This window comes from Belonocnema kinseyi, chromosome 2, assembly GCF_010883055.1.
Source record: "Belonocnema kinseyi isolate 2016_QV_RU_SX_M_011 chromosome 2, B_treatae_v1, whole genome shotgun sequence".
In the NCBI taxonomy this organism is placed as follows: Eukaryota; Metazoa; Arthropoda; class Insecta; order Hymenoptera; family Cynipidae; genus Belonocnema; species Belonocnema kinseyi.
Window position 1 is genome coordinate 67,160,268 of NC_046658.1, and position 17,130 is coordinate 67,177,397.

Genomic DNA, 17,130 nt, shown 5'->3' on the forward strand with positions numbered 1-17,130 from the left:
ATTTAGTTCTGAATTTTTCAAAAAAAAATTCTAAAATCGGTGCATAATTGCGTTCTAAATGTCATTTTGAACCTCGTTTTCCGATTTCACCCCACTGTGCGGTGGCGAGATCCTTTCCAAATAGAGAGAAATACGAGTATAAAGAGAGATAATCAGATAATTTGATGTCGGAAAATGGAATAAAATAGGTTCTATAAAAAAGCTTAATGACACATAAAATGTCAATAAAATGTTGGCGAAGTGGATTCATGCTCAAAAGAAAAACAGCCTACGAATATTTAACGATATGGTGAATTAAAATTTAAAAACACTAAAATATTAACTTAAGAAAAGAGTTTGAAATTCCTTCAGAGTAAAAATCAAGAAACAGATTTAAAGTATAACTCAAGTAAATTATTTTTTGAAAAAGATATTAGATAATACAAGTGGGAACCTATTTCAAAGAAAGTTTTCCTTCTGCATAGTAAGCATTTAAAACAATTCTGGTTGAAGCAATCAGAATTCTGGTTAATTCAACTAGAATAGAGTGTTAAATATGCCCTTACTATAAATTCTGGTTAAAAGTATGAGAAGTTTCTAGTTAATAATTTTCTAGTTAATTTTACCAGAAATATGGGTAAATGTAACCAGAAGTTCTGGTAAGGTTAACCAGAAATACTTAATAGACAGTTTTCTGATAACTGAAGAATACAACGTTCTGGTCAACATAACCATATATTCTAGTTAACTTAACCAGATGTTCTGGTAAGCTCAGCCAGATATTCTGGTAGACATCGATTTTCGATTATTGAATTTCGATACTCTTCTACGTTCATGGAGTCTTTCTAACGTCTTCTGAAACTGCATGGACCACATGTTACATTTCCCCAAAGAAAATAATCTAACAACATTTTCCGACAACAAAGTGAAGCAACTTTGTTCTGTTTGCTAAAATTTCGTCTCTCTATAATCTATATGTGAATATATGTATTGATAAGTGATGATAGATACAACATACTCGAAGCAAAAGTAGCATATTGTTGATGCGTTCTAGTTCTAAAATTATTCGTTAAGACTATTTTTTTCGTGATTTTACATAATAGGCATGTTGATCGCTTGTTCAATACCAAAATTCTCAGGCATTCACTTTGTTTATTTATTGTCTACAAGGTTAATATTTTCAAGAATATTTTTCAGACGCTCAAAAAATATGTGCTTGATTCGGAAGTATTTCTGTAGCACTGGTGTTTAGACAGATAACGCGCAATTTCTTCTTTATAACACGACTAAATTCTCGGTTCACTATAATTATTCATACTTATATAAGTGAAATTATAATTTAAAAATCGAAATTGTTCTAGAATTGGACATTTACGCTAAAGTGTCAATTGACATATCCAGCAAAGTGACATGAGACAAAAGACAGATTTCTAGAATAGTTTTAACCAGAACAAATCAGAGTTCATTAACTAGAATTTTCTAGCCATATTTACCATAATTTAGAATTAAAATAACTAGAAATATTTGAACCAGGCGTGTCTAGTCACTTCAACTAGAACTTTTTCTTTGAGTGAGGTAAAAAATCAATAACCCAGCGGCGCTAATCAAGAAATATCAAATACGAAGCTATATATTTTCCTACAAGGTTTATGCGTTAATTCAACCTAGAAAATTGGAACAAATTCTCTACTAGCGCGATTTTTATCAACTTCAAAACTTCAGCTTTAAAGCTCTCCTAATATGGAACTGAATGTGGGGCAAACGAATCGATACTTATGTTTTTATGAAGTCACTATTTGCATGTTATGGTTATCTAATCAATTCATGTATGCAAGCATATTAACATATATTTTTTACATTTCCACAATTTACTGGTTTTTAATTTTCTGCATCCTATTATTATTAATTCAACAATTATTAAAAATTTTAGAACACTCAGGAAAAATGTTTAAGTAGAAATGAAAATTCGTTTATAGTAAATTATTTTTTAGGTTTTAGAACGATCATGGGAAGTCGTAGACAATGTCAACGTCTCATTACGTCTTTGGGACACTTTTGGCGATCACGAAAAAGATCGGCGATTCGCCTATGGAAGGTGAGCTTTTAGTCGAAACTTAATACCTACATAAATATAGATACAAATAAAAAAGTATACAATTTTTATATAACTTCTGTAATTTAAAAGTCACGAAGATAATATTCTTTATCATGCGAAAATTCTTTATCAGTCCAAACACATGTATTATTTCTATAATGTAAAGATACTATAAGCATAAGTCTAATGTGATTTTTATTTTTTCGCGCTTCTGGGAAATAAGATCCATTAAAATAAAATTAGAATTGTTCTTTTTACTCTGTTTATTATCAAGCACAATTGTATTTTTAATATGCCAACATTAAATAGATATGGAATCTTGTTAACCGACAGAAAAAGTACTTTATATATTTCATTTTATATCATACTAAAATCTTTTGCTAATTACTTTTGATTCCCCGTCCCTTTTAAGGATTTAAATATACAAAACGCTAAAATTCAAGCAAAAAAATTGTTTAAATTGTAATTACGAAAAAATAATTAAATGTTTTTCAGATCTGACGTTGTCCTACTATGTTTTTCCATAACAAACCCCGTATCCTTACGGAACTGCAAAGCGATGTGGTATCCGGAAATACGACGGTTTTGCCCACAAACACCGGTACTACTTGTGGGTTGCAAAAACGATCTGCGATACATGTACCGCGATGAGACTTATTTAAGTTACTTTCGGGATCGCAGCCCTTTCGTGAGGTAATTAATTAGTTTGTAATTACATCTAGAAATTTTGGTGCAAAGCAATTAACACAAAAAGTCAGATTATTTTCTAGCTGAAAATCTGCACGTGGAATTATACGTCAATTGTTTCAAATACTACACGAATTTTAACGGGTATTTGCATAGGAATATTTTCAGCTGCGTTGAACGAGCGATTTAAGATTATTATTAATTGCATTATGGAAATAGGACATTTTGAATTAATTTTTCTCCTTTGTACTTTAGGGCTACACGCAAAAGCGATTTGGTGATGCCAGATGAAGCACGTGCTGTTGCAAGAGATCTGGGAGTCTATTATTATGAGGCTAGCGTTTTCACTTACTATGGTGTAAATGAAGTTTTTGAAAACGCCATAAGAGCAGCTTTAATTGCGAGGCGTCAACAACGATTTTGGATAACAAATCTCAAAAGAGTACAAAGGCCTTTACTTCAGGTAAAAAGTCACCCCTTAATTAGTATTAGATACATCAATCATAAACTATTATTCAAAATATTAAATGAATGAAACGTTGTAAATTCAGCAACATAAAATCATTAAATAAGAAAAACCACGATTGAAAATAGTATCCATAGTTTAATAAAACTACGGAAGAATTGAAAATTCTCCTAAGGCACCTGATTAGTATATATTAGTCCAGACATCTCGTATAAAAAGGCCCTTTTACCATTTTGACTACTATCTGTCCAAAAAATCTAGACACCTTGATTTTTGTACAGATTTTCATGAAAATCTCAGCAGAAAAAAATTCTAAAAATATGAGATAATATGCGTGTCATAGGTGAACATTTTGGCAATACTGATACAGAGTTTCAAAATACCCTGATGATTAGCGATTATTTCCTGGCGAATGAAAGGTGAAAAAGTATCAAAATCATTCATCATTTCCGAATACTCAACTTTGAATAGCTCCAAGTCACTTAAAATAAATTATAAAAATTCTGAAAAAAATGTATGGAACGTACGGAGATGATTCTTGAAGTAAATTACACATTTGTGGCTTCTGAAAGTGTTGCATGTATTTTCAATGAGCAAAAAGTTGCACTTGAATTTTTAAACAATTATTTTCTTTTTAGAGAAATACAAAAGACTACGACAATCGAAACAACCGCATTCTTAGCAGGTCTCTTTGCTGGCGCTACTGCTACGCGTGCAATACGACCTTCTCTCGTACTCAGGCTGTTTACACAACGGATGCAATTGCCTCAATTATCGTAAAGTCTCTTGTAATTTTCCCAGGAAAAAATAATTGTTTAAGCATTCAAGTGCAACTTTTTGCTCATTGAAAATACATGCAACACTTTCAGAAGCCACAAATGTGTAATTTACTTCAAGAATCATTTCCGTACGTTCCTTAGTTTTGGAGATGACACCTCCCTACGTTTTTGTTAACAACTTATTAACAAATGATTATTTTTGGCTCTAAATTTCACCATTGTGTACAAAAAGGATTAAGGAAGCCATACGTTTTTTTCAGAATTTTCATAATTTATTTTCAGTGACTTAGAGCTATTCAAATTTGAGCATTCGGAAATGATAATATGATTATGGTACTTCTTCACCTTTCATTCGACAGGAAATAATCGCTAATCATGTGAACATTTTGAAACTCTGTATCAGTATTGGCAAAACCATCAACTGTAACATGCATGTTGTCTCATATTTTTAGAATTTTTTTCTGCTGAGATTTTCTCGAAAATCTGTACAAAAATCGAGGTGCCCATATCTTTGGACAGATAATAGGTAGAACGCGTTTCTTTTTTTTTTTTTTTGCTAAGTCTGTTTATTTATTGGTCCTGATGAATATTCCAAATTTGCTATAAAATACTACTACGCGCCTCGGAAATATTAAAAAAAAATATATTTAGCATCAAAATTAAAATAGCCAAATGTCGAAGAAAACTAAAAATATAGATCCTTCAGTCTCCAAAATGATCTGAGTTATGGCCCTTCAACTTAACAGTTTTTTCATTTGTTAAAAATCAAATTCTGAAGTTTGCGTTTGTTCTTTAACGGCACTAAATTTCACGAAAAAACTACCTTTTAACGATAATTAAAGCAGACGTCATTTCCAGTAAAATAAAAAAAAATCTAGTCCCAATAGGTCATTCGTTAAGGCCTCCCAAATTTGACCATTTTTTTACCGATTTGTCCGTGAAAATTACTCATGTCTTTTTCAAATAGTTTGTTTTTAAATGCAGTAAATTTAATATGGCGTTGCAGGAAATGTTTTAGAGCAGGAAATTCATCGTAAATAAAAAATAAATAATTAGTCGTCTAGTTCCCATAGTTCGCGAGTCAACTTTCACCCTTTCCTTTCGGAAGTATATTACTGTACGGCAAAATGTGCCTTTTATGCACATATTATGTATTTTATCCCTGAAACTTATTTTCAGAATATCTGTTGTGAACAAAGAATGAAAAAAATTAATTGATTTTACATTTTTTATTCCTGGGTTTTAACCTTATTGAAGGTATTTGTTTCACAGCAGTTCTTTTAAACGTTTAAAATGCGAAACTTTTACAAACTATTCGTGAAGGACAAAACAATTATTGTTAGATATTGATGGTGAAGGAATTAATAGAACATGGCTCATTCTTAATTAATTTGAGCTATTTTGATTATTTCTTTTATTATTTACAAAAAATAGGTTAAACATTGGTTATCATGTGTTGTTATAAAATAATAATTATTTGATTTATAAATTGTTTTATTAATGTTTAAACGATTTTCGAATGATTAAACTATAGTTTTTTCTTCATTCCCTGTCGAAACAGAACTTCTGGTAGTAGGTTTCATAAAATGTGCACAAAATTGATAGTGTGAAAAGTATTATTTAAACAATTAATTTTTGTAGGAAAAATAAAAAAGCTATATTTCTAAAGAATTACAGATGGATAATATATGCCACCAAAATGCCTAAATGCGGCCGGAAGTAAATTTTTCAGTACACAAAATTCTTCCAAATGGAAAGGGTAAAAATTCCATGGTCATAAATCGTGACACATAGGAGCTAGACGATTAATTTTTTTCCTAGTTTTTCAGCCACTTTACAAAAAATCCGATTGCTTTGAAGGGTCATAACTAGCTCGGCAGCTATTAAAAGTGAAAGGTTTTGATGTTGGGCATTCCGGGGCACGTAGTAGTCATTTTTGGCAAATTTAGAATTTGCATTAGGAGGAGTATATTTTCCTCGCTTTATGGATGTACTTTGAAGCAGCAAAGTAGGTTTTGTTGGCGATGGGATACTTTATTGTCCTACGATGATAAAGTGCACTTTAATGTCCGCGGGAAATATCTAAGAGGTAATTTCATGAGAAAACTCAGAAACCATACTCTTATTACATAAAATGTCATATGTGCAGAGAAAGCGCAGTCCTTTTACGGTCTTGCGTGTTTGTAAAAACTTGCGCTCAGTCGCTGCCTTGGTGCACAATATACTATTGTCACAAAACGCACTTTTGTTATAGTTCAGATGGTAAAAAAACGCCTGGACTAAAAAAACTGCCTAGACTATATGTAATTTATTAAGAATAAAAATAATAAACATAGAATATTATTCTATAGGCTCCCTTCTGTCCACCAAAACCGCTCCCACCGGAAGTGTGCCTAGCACCCAGCACTTATGAAGAAAATATGAAAGCACTGTGGTCCAAACCTGTTCACACTGATGTCGCCCTCATAGCCGGTAATTGTTCTTTACAAGCACACCGCTGTCTTTTGGCAGCGGCTTCACCTGCTTTCCATCGCCTATTTTCAATGGAGCTCGTCCAGGAATATACACCTCGAAGTTCCAGCGAATCCAGCATGGTGAAGAAAAGTTTTCCGTATCTAAAACATACATTTACAAATGAATTTTAAACAATTTTGTCGGCGTTCGCATGCGAAGAGCTTTTATGGCCTTTTCTAGTTTAGGATCAGATATTCGCGTTTCTCTAACAAATTGTATCTTTACACCGATTTCCGAGTTATCCTTACCTGTAACAAAAATTACCTTCACGTTTTAATATTTATCCATCATATTGAGAATAGTTACCGTGTCAACTGTATTGAATCTTCTTTTGTTTCGATGCGAAAAAACTCAACTATATCTACTTAAAACTTACCCGCAACAAAAATTAACTTCTGTTTTGCTGTGATGTCAGAGTAAAAATGATTATTTTTAGTTTGAGTAGGGGATTAAAGGGGCACATATACTGATTATATTGGCACTATACCCACATGCGGAAGGCAATCTAAAGTGGGGTTTTCTCGAAAAGCGGGTTTTCTAAGTTCGAACTTCAAAAATGCCCCAGATACTCGTTTTTATACCTAAATGTTTTGCCTTGCGCCTAAAATTGAAGGAATTCGCCCGTCTCTATGACCCTACATATAATTCTATAGTCCATACCAACCAAAAGATACTGCCCGTAAACTACGTTACCAATTTTGGTCTATTTTTGTACCCCGGTCACGAAAGTAGGGATATAATGGGGAAACAAATTATTTCAAATAATAGTTTATTGTGCGACAAGCGGAATACACAGTCGAATACCAACGAACATGAAGTTTGCCATACGAGCGTCTCGAGCGCGTCATATCATGCGAGTAGGTAATCGACGTAGGGTAGAGTGGGGTTAAAAGTGCCGCGAGGAAAAAGTGCCACATACAATAACACAAAAAGAAATAATATGTAGGGATGGGTAAAAAGTGGTAGAAGTTTCCCTTTCATAACACTGCATCTAAACTAAATTAGGTATTTCCTTGGTTTTTGTATAAAAACATTTATATAAGACATTAAAGTTACACATTTTATTATATGTGGCACTTTTTCCCCGCGGCACTTTTAGCCCTTTTCTACTTTATCCTGCTTGTATAGCACGCGATACTTTCCCCAATCACCGCCGGCCGTAACGTGCAGCTGCAGGGAGAAAGGGAACCTAGCGGATGCGCATAGTATTACTTGTGGACTAAAACCCATTTAGTCCTCGGTGACGTCAACAATAAAGAAAACACCAACTTACATTCTTACTAACTAACATGTAAGGAGGAAGTTCCGCCGCAAGTTACATTTTTGACCAAAGAGACGAATCTTGAATCAAAAAAATAATTTTTAACAAAGTAGATCAACTTTCAACCAAGTAGTTGAATTGTTTATGAAAAAAGATGACTTTTTAAGAAAATAGTTGCATTTTGAACAAAATAATTAAATTGTTAAATAAATAGTAGTATTTCAAACCAAATCAGAGGAATTCCGAACTCAAAATATAATAGTAAACTTTCCAACCTAAAATAGTTGGATTTCCTTATCAGGTTCCATTAACTATAAAGCAAAGGAAAAAATACGAATTCTCGAAAAAAGGAGACAAGGGAGGAATCGAGGAAAGAGTTGAAGTTTAAAATATGAAAGTGATTTTTAAAATTATTGTTCAAATTTGTCATCAGCAAAAGTGATCTATGTTCATTACGTTACTCCCCTCAAATTGGCAACGTAATGTAAGGACCGCCCCTTATGACACTTTCCATGTAAACGCCCACATTAAAGAAAAAATGTATGATTCATTTGTGGAATAAAAACCGATTGAAGAGTAATAAAAAACTGTTCTTATGAAATAAAAAGGTTTCTTTGTACAGGTCAGCACTTTTGGCGAAGCTACTCTTGGAGAATTTAATGATGACACCGAATGTTTGATCCGTATTGATCAAAGTAAGCCAACTAAGTAAGTTTTTTTTATGAATTTTATTATTATTAGAAAATTATAAAGTGCGAATATTGTATAAAAATAAAAAAATGCAAACTGAATTTTTTTCTAGAGTTTGGGAACAGATAAAGAGACGGTCTAGCTTCCAAGTACTGCCAACAGTGGATAATCAGAAAAAATCCACTGGAGCTACAAGAGAACTGAATCATCCAGCCTTCCAAAGTATCCGCGTGGTCGTGGTCAGTTCATATATTAAATTAATTATATTTCAAACATCATTGAAAATGATCAAACATTCATTCTTAATAATTGTATGAAATCTATCCAGAATAAAGTAAATTCTTCTAAATTCTGTTGCATATTATAAAACCGTATTAACTGATTGCATGGTAATTGGAAATAAAATTAATATATTTTCTAAATTTAAAAAAATAAATACATCAAATATTCATTATAGATTGAAAACACTTCAGGAGTACAACAACAAGCAACAGTGATAACACTTTCGAAACTCGTGACACCTCAGGCTATGCAGCAGTGCTTGCAATTTATATACACAGGCAGTTTAGACAAAAAATACCACGATTTACAAGTATGTTCCACTTATAATTTAGTATTGTATCCATTTTTCTTCTTAAGATGCCCTTGTATGATAAGCTACTAAAAACATTATTAAATCTGACTAATTTTTGTTTTCTTGATTAATTAATTAATTTTTTTAATTGATTTGAAAGATTATTCGGATTTCTTCTATGGAAATGAATTGCATTTTAAAAAAACGAATTACTCGAATTGATCTTTGGCGCTGAATGAATTAAGTGTCAAAAATGGTGTTTCAGAGGGGGGGGGGGAGTAGTAATAGAGCTTCACATCTTAACTCAAGAAAATGTAGCATTAGAATGTTAAATATTTCAGCTTAAAAGTCTTTCGTTTAAGTTTTTAAAAAATATTTTTATTTGATACTTTAGAAAAGAACAATGTAAAATTAAAAAGCTCAACATTTTACAGTCTTAAACTGGAAATAAGGATCACAAAGATTAAATTAAACCATTCAAGAATAAAGAATAGGTTTCATTTTAAAGAATTTGAAAGTTTTAATTTCTTAATTCCAAACTTGAACAATTGAATAATTTGTAATTAAAATTTTTTTTAATTTTTACAAATTTAAATAAGGATGATCAACCTTGGTCTTTAAAAGTGTTTCTAATTTAAAAACTTTTTAAAGAATATTTTATATTTTTTACTCCGAATTTCGCCGAAATCTTTATTTTTGCTGGCATCTATATTCTAATTGGAAAAGTTTTGCTTAAAAATATTTTAACGATTTATCTTGAATCTTGATTGAAATTAAGATTCAATCTAAATTAATAGTGTTTATATTTTAAGATTCAAATATCGTATGTAACGTTTGGAGTTCAAAATTTTTCAATAAGGCTTTCAATTTAAACTTTTTTTTGTAATGCTTATTACTGAAATTGCTCAAGTTTAATGTGCCCAAAATTCTTTAATTTTTATGACTTCTACTTTAAAATATTTGAATTTAAAATTGTTTTTGTTTTAAAATTGTCTAATTTTAAAGGCTACAGATAGTTTTAAATTGAAAATATAAATTCTTAAACACTGATAAAGAACCCTGCACAATAAATACGGAAAAGACCTTAAGGTGAATTTAGTGACACTCATTTATTTTGTAGTTTAGGGAGCGTCCCTTGATTACTTAGGGCATTTTGAGGAGAAGGAGCCCGTTAAATCATACGAATCCTTACTTGGGGGAAGAGTCTAAAGAATTCCTTACATACGATTCCTCTTTCTAATTATTTTTCTTTCTTAATGCTAACTGAACCCCGTTTGGTCTGTTGAAATTACAATTTTTAATTTTAATGTTATTTTTATGTTATTTCGGATGCTTTTAGTTTGATTTTATCATTGACCGTAAGACCGAACATTTGCTGAATTTAGCTAAAATACTGATTGAAAATCAGTAGAATTTAAATTATTTATTTAAATTCTATTAATATCGTGTACATAGTATCCTCAAACCTCTTTAAAACGATTAAGCTACATGGAAGTCCCTTCAAATTTCTAAGAACGGTTAAAATCTTTGTAATTCTGAAAATATTTTGAAATTTCACGAGATCCGTTAAAATCTTTGAAATACCTTTATAGTCATTACAATTTCTCGAAACCCCTTAAAATCATTTACGTAATCCCTCGAAATCCTCGGTTATAATTTGAAATCTTTTGAAATCCCCTAAAATCATCGAAAGTCGTTTATATTTCCTAAAATTCGTCGAAATTATTTAAAATCCTTTAAAGTCTTCTAAAATATCATGATATCCCTTCAACTCCTCGAAATACCATTCTTCAATATCCTTCAAAATTCGTTTGAATACTTCAGTATCTCTAGGATTGAAATCCCGTTACTTCTTTAAAATATTTAGAAATTTCTTCAAATTTCGTAAGATCTTTTTAAATCCCTTGATACCCCTTCAAATATTTGGTAACCAGCGGAAATCGTTCGTAATTCTTTGAATGTTTAAAAATCGCAAAAAATCGGCCGAAATACTTCGTTATGTTTTGAATTAAAATCCCCTGACTTCTTTTGAAAATTTAGAAATATCTTAAAATTTCTTAAAGTCCCTAAAAATCTTTTGTAATCTTTTGAAATCTTCTGTTATGTACTCTGAAATAATGGCAAATTCCCTATAATTCCTTCAAATTTGTTGAAATTCTTTCAAATCAATAAAAATGTTTCAAAACTTTATATATGTGTTGATACATTTATTGAAAAATATAAAATTTCACGTAGAAGGGTTAGTGGGGGATCTAAAATTACAAAAATCATCCTTACGTAATTAATGGACATTCCTTTATGAAACTAGAAGAAAAGGACTTGGACCAATTATGAGTACTTGTTTTTATGTGCTTCATGCCGGAATAAATATCAGAAACCCTATTGAAAAAATGATATCATCTTGAGACGAAAGTGCGCTGAGTCAATAAGGTTTTTAGTTAATAGCTCCAGTGACAATGCTTCAGAAGCAATACCTCATTTTCCAGCAAAAATGCCGAACACTGTACTTTTAAAGATTTAAAAACAATACTTAAACTGATGTGAAAACATTTTCTTGTAGCTTTCTTTTCTGATATATATTTAACTTTTTGGACTTTTACCATTTCATAAAGGAAAAAATATATTTAAAAAGATGCAACTTTTAAAATATCCATTTTTATTAAATTTTGGTGAAAAAAATGAATCTTTTAAATGAAAATAATCAAAAAAGTAACAAATTATGTTTTACCGGTATTTGCTTCAGTCAAAATGACGAGGATAAAAATTATTACAAAATTTAACAAGATTGGACAGCATTTCTATCAAACGGAATATATATATATATATATATATATATAATGATTCGAAAAGAGTTACTCTGATGGGTTCTTATTTAATTTCAACTAAAAGACAGCACTGTCAACTTTTAGTCCTTTATTAGTTTATTGTGTGAAAGAAAGCCCAGAGAAGAAAAGAAAATACAATACATAGAAGAAAAACTAATAATAACAGCTCGCAAGTGACTTTAAAGAAAAAGCAACTAACATGGCTCTATTCTTTCAGACAGCTCCTATCGGGCTTCTACTGGTTAGTACAACATGTATGTGTTAGACACTATGGTGGTATGTACACACGTAAGAGAATAGTCACATCTAGCTATGTCGTTACCATTCACGGCTTTTTTCTTAGTCTTGCAAATTCATCACGTGCAATATTGATCACTCATCGATCACCCATGGTCACACATACATGTGTCTTAACTCTATGCCCGTTGTATATTTTTATTGGCGAGCATGAAAGACTGATTGTGAGACAATAAAATGCACAAAAATGCAGTCTTCTCTCGTCTTTCATTATAAATTATAATTTAAAAAGGGATAGTATTAATACATATAAATTGTCACTAGTGTGCAGAAGAGACTCATTGAATTTAGAAAATTAGCTCCAACTTCAGAATTCATCGGTTTTGAAATATAGTGCTGCTAAGCCTTTGTTAAACTCAGCTATATGGAATTATGTAACTAGAACTATAAAAATTACAAAAGAGCTGTAAAGGTCGCTAAAGAGATTTCACATTCTTCGAATTCGCTTATGTTTTCGATACCTCTATTACTTCTACTGCAGTTTAATCAGTTTTAATGCACCGAATACCGAATCAGCATAATTTTTTATAGCTCTGCCCACAAGCCTATAGGAAGTTATTTTCTTTGAGTGTTTTACTGTCAGTTTTCAAAACAAATTTTTCTTTTATCAACAGGAAATTAGACAAGCAGCTGAATTTCTTGAATTGCCACAGTTGCTAATGGTTATCAACAGTATTCAGACTAGAGAACAACAGTTTATCACGAGCGATCTTAACAATCAGTATAAGCAGGTTGTGCGACAAAGGTTGGAAAGTCTTTGTCTGGAACAAGGTATATCGTACTGAAAATCGAGGAAGATTATTCTTTTTCTAAATGTCAAATCTTGCTTTCAGATTATTCAAGATTTTAAAAGCTTTCATCTAGATATTAAATTTGATAGTCCAGGATTTAAAAAATTAACATCCAGATTATACGGCCTAATATATATAATATATTCCTGTTCTAAATGTTAAGATTCAAGATCCATAAACAGTTTAATCCATTTTTCTCAATAAAGAACATTGATAGGATTCAAACTTCGGCAAGGTGTAGTCCTATTGCATATGTTATAGGGTAAAAATTTTGTCGTTGGGATGTTGTGTACGCATGCCATACTTTTAAATTATTTGTGAGTCTTTTAAAATCTATAAGAATAATTTTTCACATTGTAGTTTCAAGTGTTTTTTTCCCGTTTCTAATGATAACCATTTATTAAAGAAATAATTACTTTAACCTTCATTTTTATGGTTAAATCCAACAGAAAATATTTGTACCAACAACACCATTTTTTTCCATCCACTATTAACCAATAGGGCTATAATTTGCTCAAGTTTGACGTCAATTGAATTTTTAATGGTTGCAGCTGAGCAGTATTACTCCATAGAAAGGAACGATGTTCAATAATTATTTTTGGTTTACAAACAGTATACAGATTCGGCTTGATATTTAGAAAAATAAAATATAACTTTTTTTTATTTACATAAAAAATTAATACCTTTCATATAAAATTTGATTTCAGGATTGTTTGCTGACGTTGTATTTGATTTAGATGATGGAAGCATGCCATCTCATAGAGCAATTCTTACTGCGCGTTGTGATATGATGAAAGCAATGTTCTCTGGTGATTTTCGTGAAAGCAGTGCAAAAATCGTAAGTATTGTACAAATTCAATTTTCAAAAACAAAAACGAAACTAAATAAAAGTACCTACAGTTGTTGCAACTCTAAAAGTTCCTAAGAAATATAAATAGTATCTTGAGTCAATATACCAATTTACACAATTATTTTCTTGAAGGATAATTTCTGTATTATTTTTAGAGTAATTAGCAATAAATAATGTAATGAGTTCATTTTTTCAACTTTGCAGATTGTATTTCCGGGTGTAAGAGAGTACACCTTCCATAAATTGCTCTGTTATCTTTACACGGATGAGGTGCCTGCAATATCTTCAACAAAATGTTTGAATTTATTAGAACTGGCAAACAGGCTTTGCTTACCACGGCTTGTAAATCTAGTGGAAAATCGAGTAATTGAGGATTTGGATCGTATTTCACAGAGTGATGGAAATGAAGCCGTGGAAATCTGTTTGAGATTACTGGAACCATGCAAGGTCTCAAAAAATTAGATTAAATATAGTTATTGATGGTTCATAAAAATTAATTACTTTTAAAACAATTTTAAAGAAAATTTAGTTAAATACTATATTTTAAAAGAGATTTAAAACTAAAAGACTTGTAAATAAATCATTTTAAATAAAATTTATACAGTTGCACAATGCTGATCAACTGGCAGATTGGTGTATGAACCACCTGTGTGTGAATTACAACAAACTATGCAAGATGTCTCCAAAAAGTGTGCGTCTTCTGCATGCAGAAAATCAAGAATATCTGAGTGAACATCGCTGGCCCCCAATATGGTAACATAATAGTTATTAAATTAATTAATTAATTAAGTCGTTTACGCTGGGAAAATCGTAATCGATCAAGAGCGTTTATCTTTAAAACAATGTCAAACTTATTAAAAAGTAAATTTTAAAACTTTTTACGAATCTTTAAAGGCGTAATGAAAATAATTTTTTTTCTTAAGATTGCTAGAAATTTTTTTAATATAAATAACAATTAAAGAATTATTGCTTTGAAAAAAAAATCGAGGATGTGCTCCCCTCTATTATAAAGAATCATTAACGAAATTTTGATGTTCAAACATTCCTAATTTCCAGACTCTAATGAAACTTTAAATCGGTAATTCTTAAGCTCTGATTGAAGGTTTCCAGTACAAAACTAGATAATCAATATTTTTGCAAGAAACTGGGCTTTTTGCAACAAAAAAAAATCTTTAAATATCAAATGCATGTTGTGTTCAAAGGATTTGTTAGAAATCTCATTTTTAATATACTCATAAAAAGATTTATAACTCAAAACCAGATAACTAACTCTCTGCACTGGTCTCTTATCTATTTTATAATTGCCTAACGTCTTACCTATTTTAAACCTATTTCTTACCATAATCCTCCTGCTAAAAGTTGTTAAAGAAAAGAAAATAATAAAATACTTATTTTTGCGAAGAAAACGCCCTTAATTAAAAATATTTACGACATTTTTCAGCACCAAAGTACCAATGTAATTCTAACCTATAAAACCTTAAATTTTCATTTTCTACAAAAGCCACTTTTGTAAGGTTTTTTTCATTTTCCTTTTTGCCATGAGATCAGAAATGATGTTTCTTAAAATTATTATTCTCTATTCATATAGAAACATATACCCTTCTTCTTTAATAAGGAGCAAGTTTTTATTATTTAGAGAAGTATGCCAGGACGGGAAAGTATGGCGGCAAATAGTTAATAAAAAGAGTGTCAGTAGAGTGAATGACGCCTGAAACAAAGACCTTGGCTATTAATGGACCCAAGTGGGGAACCTTACATAACGACTTCGTGAGGTTCCCATCGATTGGGGTGATTGCTAGAGAGATTGATCAGCAACCTGGGTCGGAGCAGCGTTGCGGAACGAACGTGTTATTTACTTAAATAGCACGAGAATTCTGGATCAATCTGAAAAATCTCTATCCCTTCCACACACTACTCCTCCCCCCTGCCGAATGAGTCACGCCTACCCCGAAAGGGAAATGGCTTAATGGTGTAATAATAATAATAAGAAAAGAAATTCAAAACCCATGGAATTTGAACCTCTAAATTTTCGAATTTTTTACATTGAATTGATCAATTTTTTCTAATTAAACTCATTTTCTCCCAATTTAGCAATTCAATATCTTGGAAGTGAGTCTTGATTTTTTTGATTTTCTACTGAAAATTGCACTATTTATCGTGATCTGGAAGCGAGCCTGTTCCAATTCCAGGTTCAAGTCCCTTTGAGATTGTGAAGTTACACATTCTATTTACCGGAACAGGATAATTAAAAACAATTTGCAGGAATTTGTAGGATTAAATGCATTATTTAAAAAACATATTATCTTAAATTCATGCATCTTTTCGATTAATTATTATTGATAAAAATATTATTTCCAGGTATCTGAAAGACTACGATTACTATCAAAAATGTTTGGCAGAACAAGACAAGGAGAGCAAGCCAAGTTTAAAAAGAAATCGAAATCAATCAGGTTGTCTTTGTTTTTCCTCGTCGACAAAAACCAGACGAGAGGGAAATAATGTGGTAAACGATACACCACCTGATCGTCCATTATTCGATGCGTCAATCGAATCCGGAGAAAATATTTGACATGAGCCAAGCGGCCTGAGCCGCTCTGTCAGGTTTATACTGACCTTTCCAGTGCTCATTGTATTTATCTGCACTATTTTTACCATTTTGATACTGCTACAGATTTATACTTAAGGTCGAGTAATTATAAGGCGTACGTATACATTATTATAATATTAATCGAGGACTTTTGAAACTGAAACCGTAAACAGCTTCTCTGCAACATCAGCTCTCATTATCATATCTATGGTCGAAAATTCATCGACTCTCATAAATAAATTGCAAAGTGATAGAATATCCAATACGTATACCATAATGGTATGGTAAAATAATATTACTATAATTCTAACAGAATCTGGAAACCTTACCTCGCCACTTCTATAAACTTTTTCTACAAAAGTGAGCAAATAATCCTGGATATCAAGAAAGGGGACGAATTTGTCCCTTTTTTTAAGGGAACACTATATATCTTGAATTTTTCACATTAATTTTAATTTATGACTTTCGTTATTATTTTCTCCTTATTTTAAAAGCATTGTAATATTCAAATAAAAAGACTCTATTATTCTAATATTGCATTTTTTTGTTAGGTCCAAATATGAAATCAATTAAAATAGTGAATTAAAAATCTTGTCGTTTGTAATTCAACTTTTCTGAATCCGCTATAATAAATCGTGGATGTACCAAAATAATTTTACAGAATTTTAAAAAACACTTATAAACGCATTTGAAAATTATATATATATAATTTTTAAATGCGTTTATAAATATTAT

At 31.0% G+C, this 17,130-nt stretch overlaps 1 protein-coding gene across 2 annotated transcripts in view; it reads left to right on the forward strand.

Annotated features, from left to right (window-relative positions):
• LOC117168416 (rho-related BTB domain-containing protein 1) overlaps positions 1 to 17,060 on the forward strand; it is a 59,604-nt gene extending 42,544 nt beyond the window's left edge. The window contains exons 3-15 of one of the 2 annotated variants that reach the window (XM_033354050.1): positions 1,971 to 2,074; positions 2,570 to 2,767; positions 3,017 to 3,224; positions 6,358 to 6,600; positions 8,404 to 8,489; positions 8,584 to 8,710; positions 8,929 to 9,063; positions 12,088 to 12,111; positions 12,782 to 12,938; positions 13,666 to 13,796; positions 14,013 to 14,255; positions 14,413 to 14,561; positions 16,167 to 17,060. In XM_033354050.1, the coding sequence (XP_033209941.1) occupies positions 1,971 to 2,074; positions 2,570 to 2,767; positions 3,017 to 3,224; positions 6,358 to 6,600; positions 8,404 to 8,489; positions 8,584 to 8,710; positions 8,929 to 9,063; positions 12,088 to 12,111; positions 12,782 to 12,938; positions 13,666 to 13,796; positions 14,013 to 14,255; positions 14,413 to 14,561; positions 16,167 to 16,377 (2,016 nt within the window). In that variant the 3' untranslated portion in view covers positions 16,378 to 17,060. The remainder of the gene's footprint in view (positions 1 to 1,970; positions 2,075 to 2,569; positions 2,768 to 3,016; positions 3,225 to 6,357; positions 6,601 to 8,403; positions 8,490 to 8,583; positions 8,711 to 8,928; positions 9,064 to 12,087; positions 12,112 to 12,781; positions 12,939 to 13,665; positions 13,797 to 14,012; positions 14,256 to 14,412; positions 14,562 to 16,166) is intronic. The other variant, XM_033354051.1, reaches the window with a different exon arrangement.
• The last annotated feature ends 70 nt before the right edge of the window (positions 17,061 to 17,130 follow it).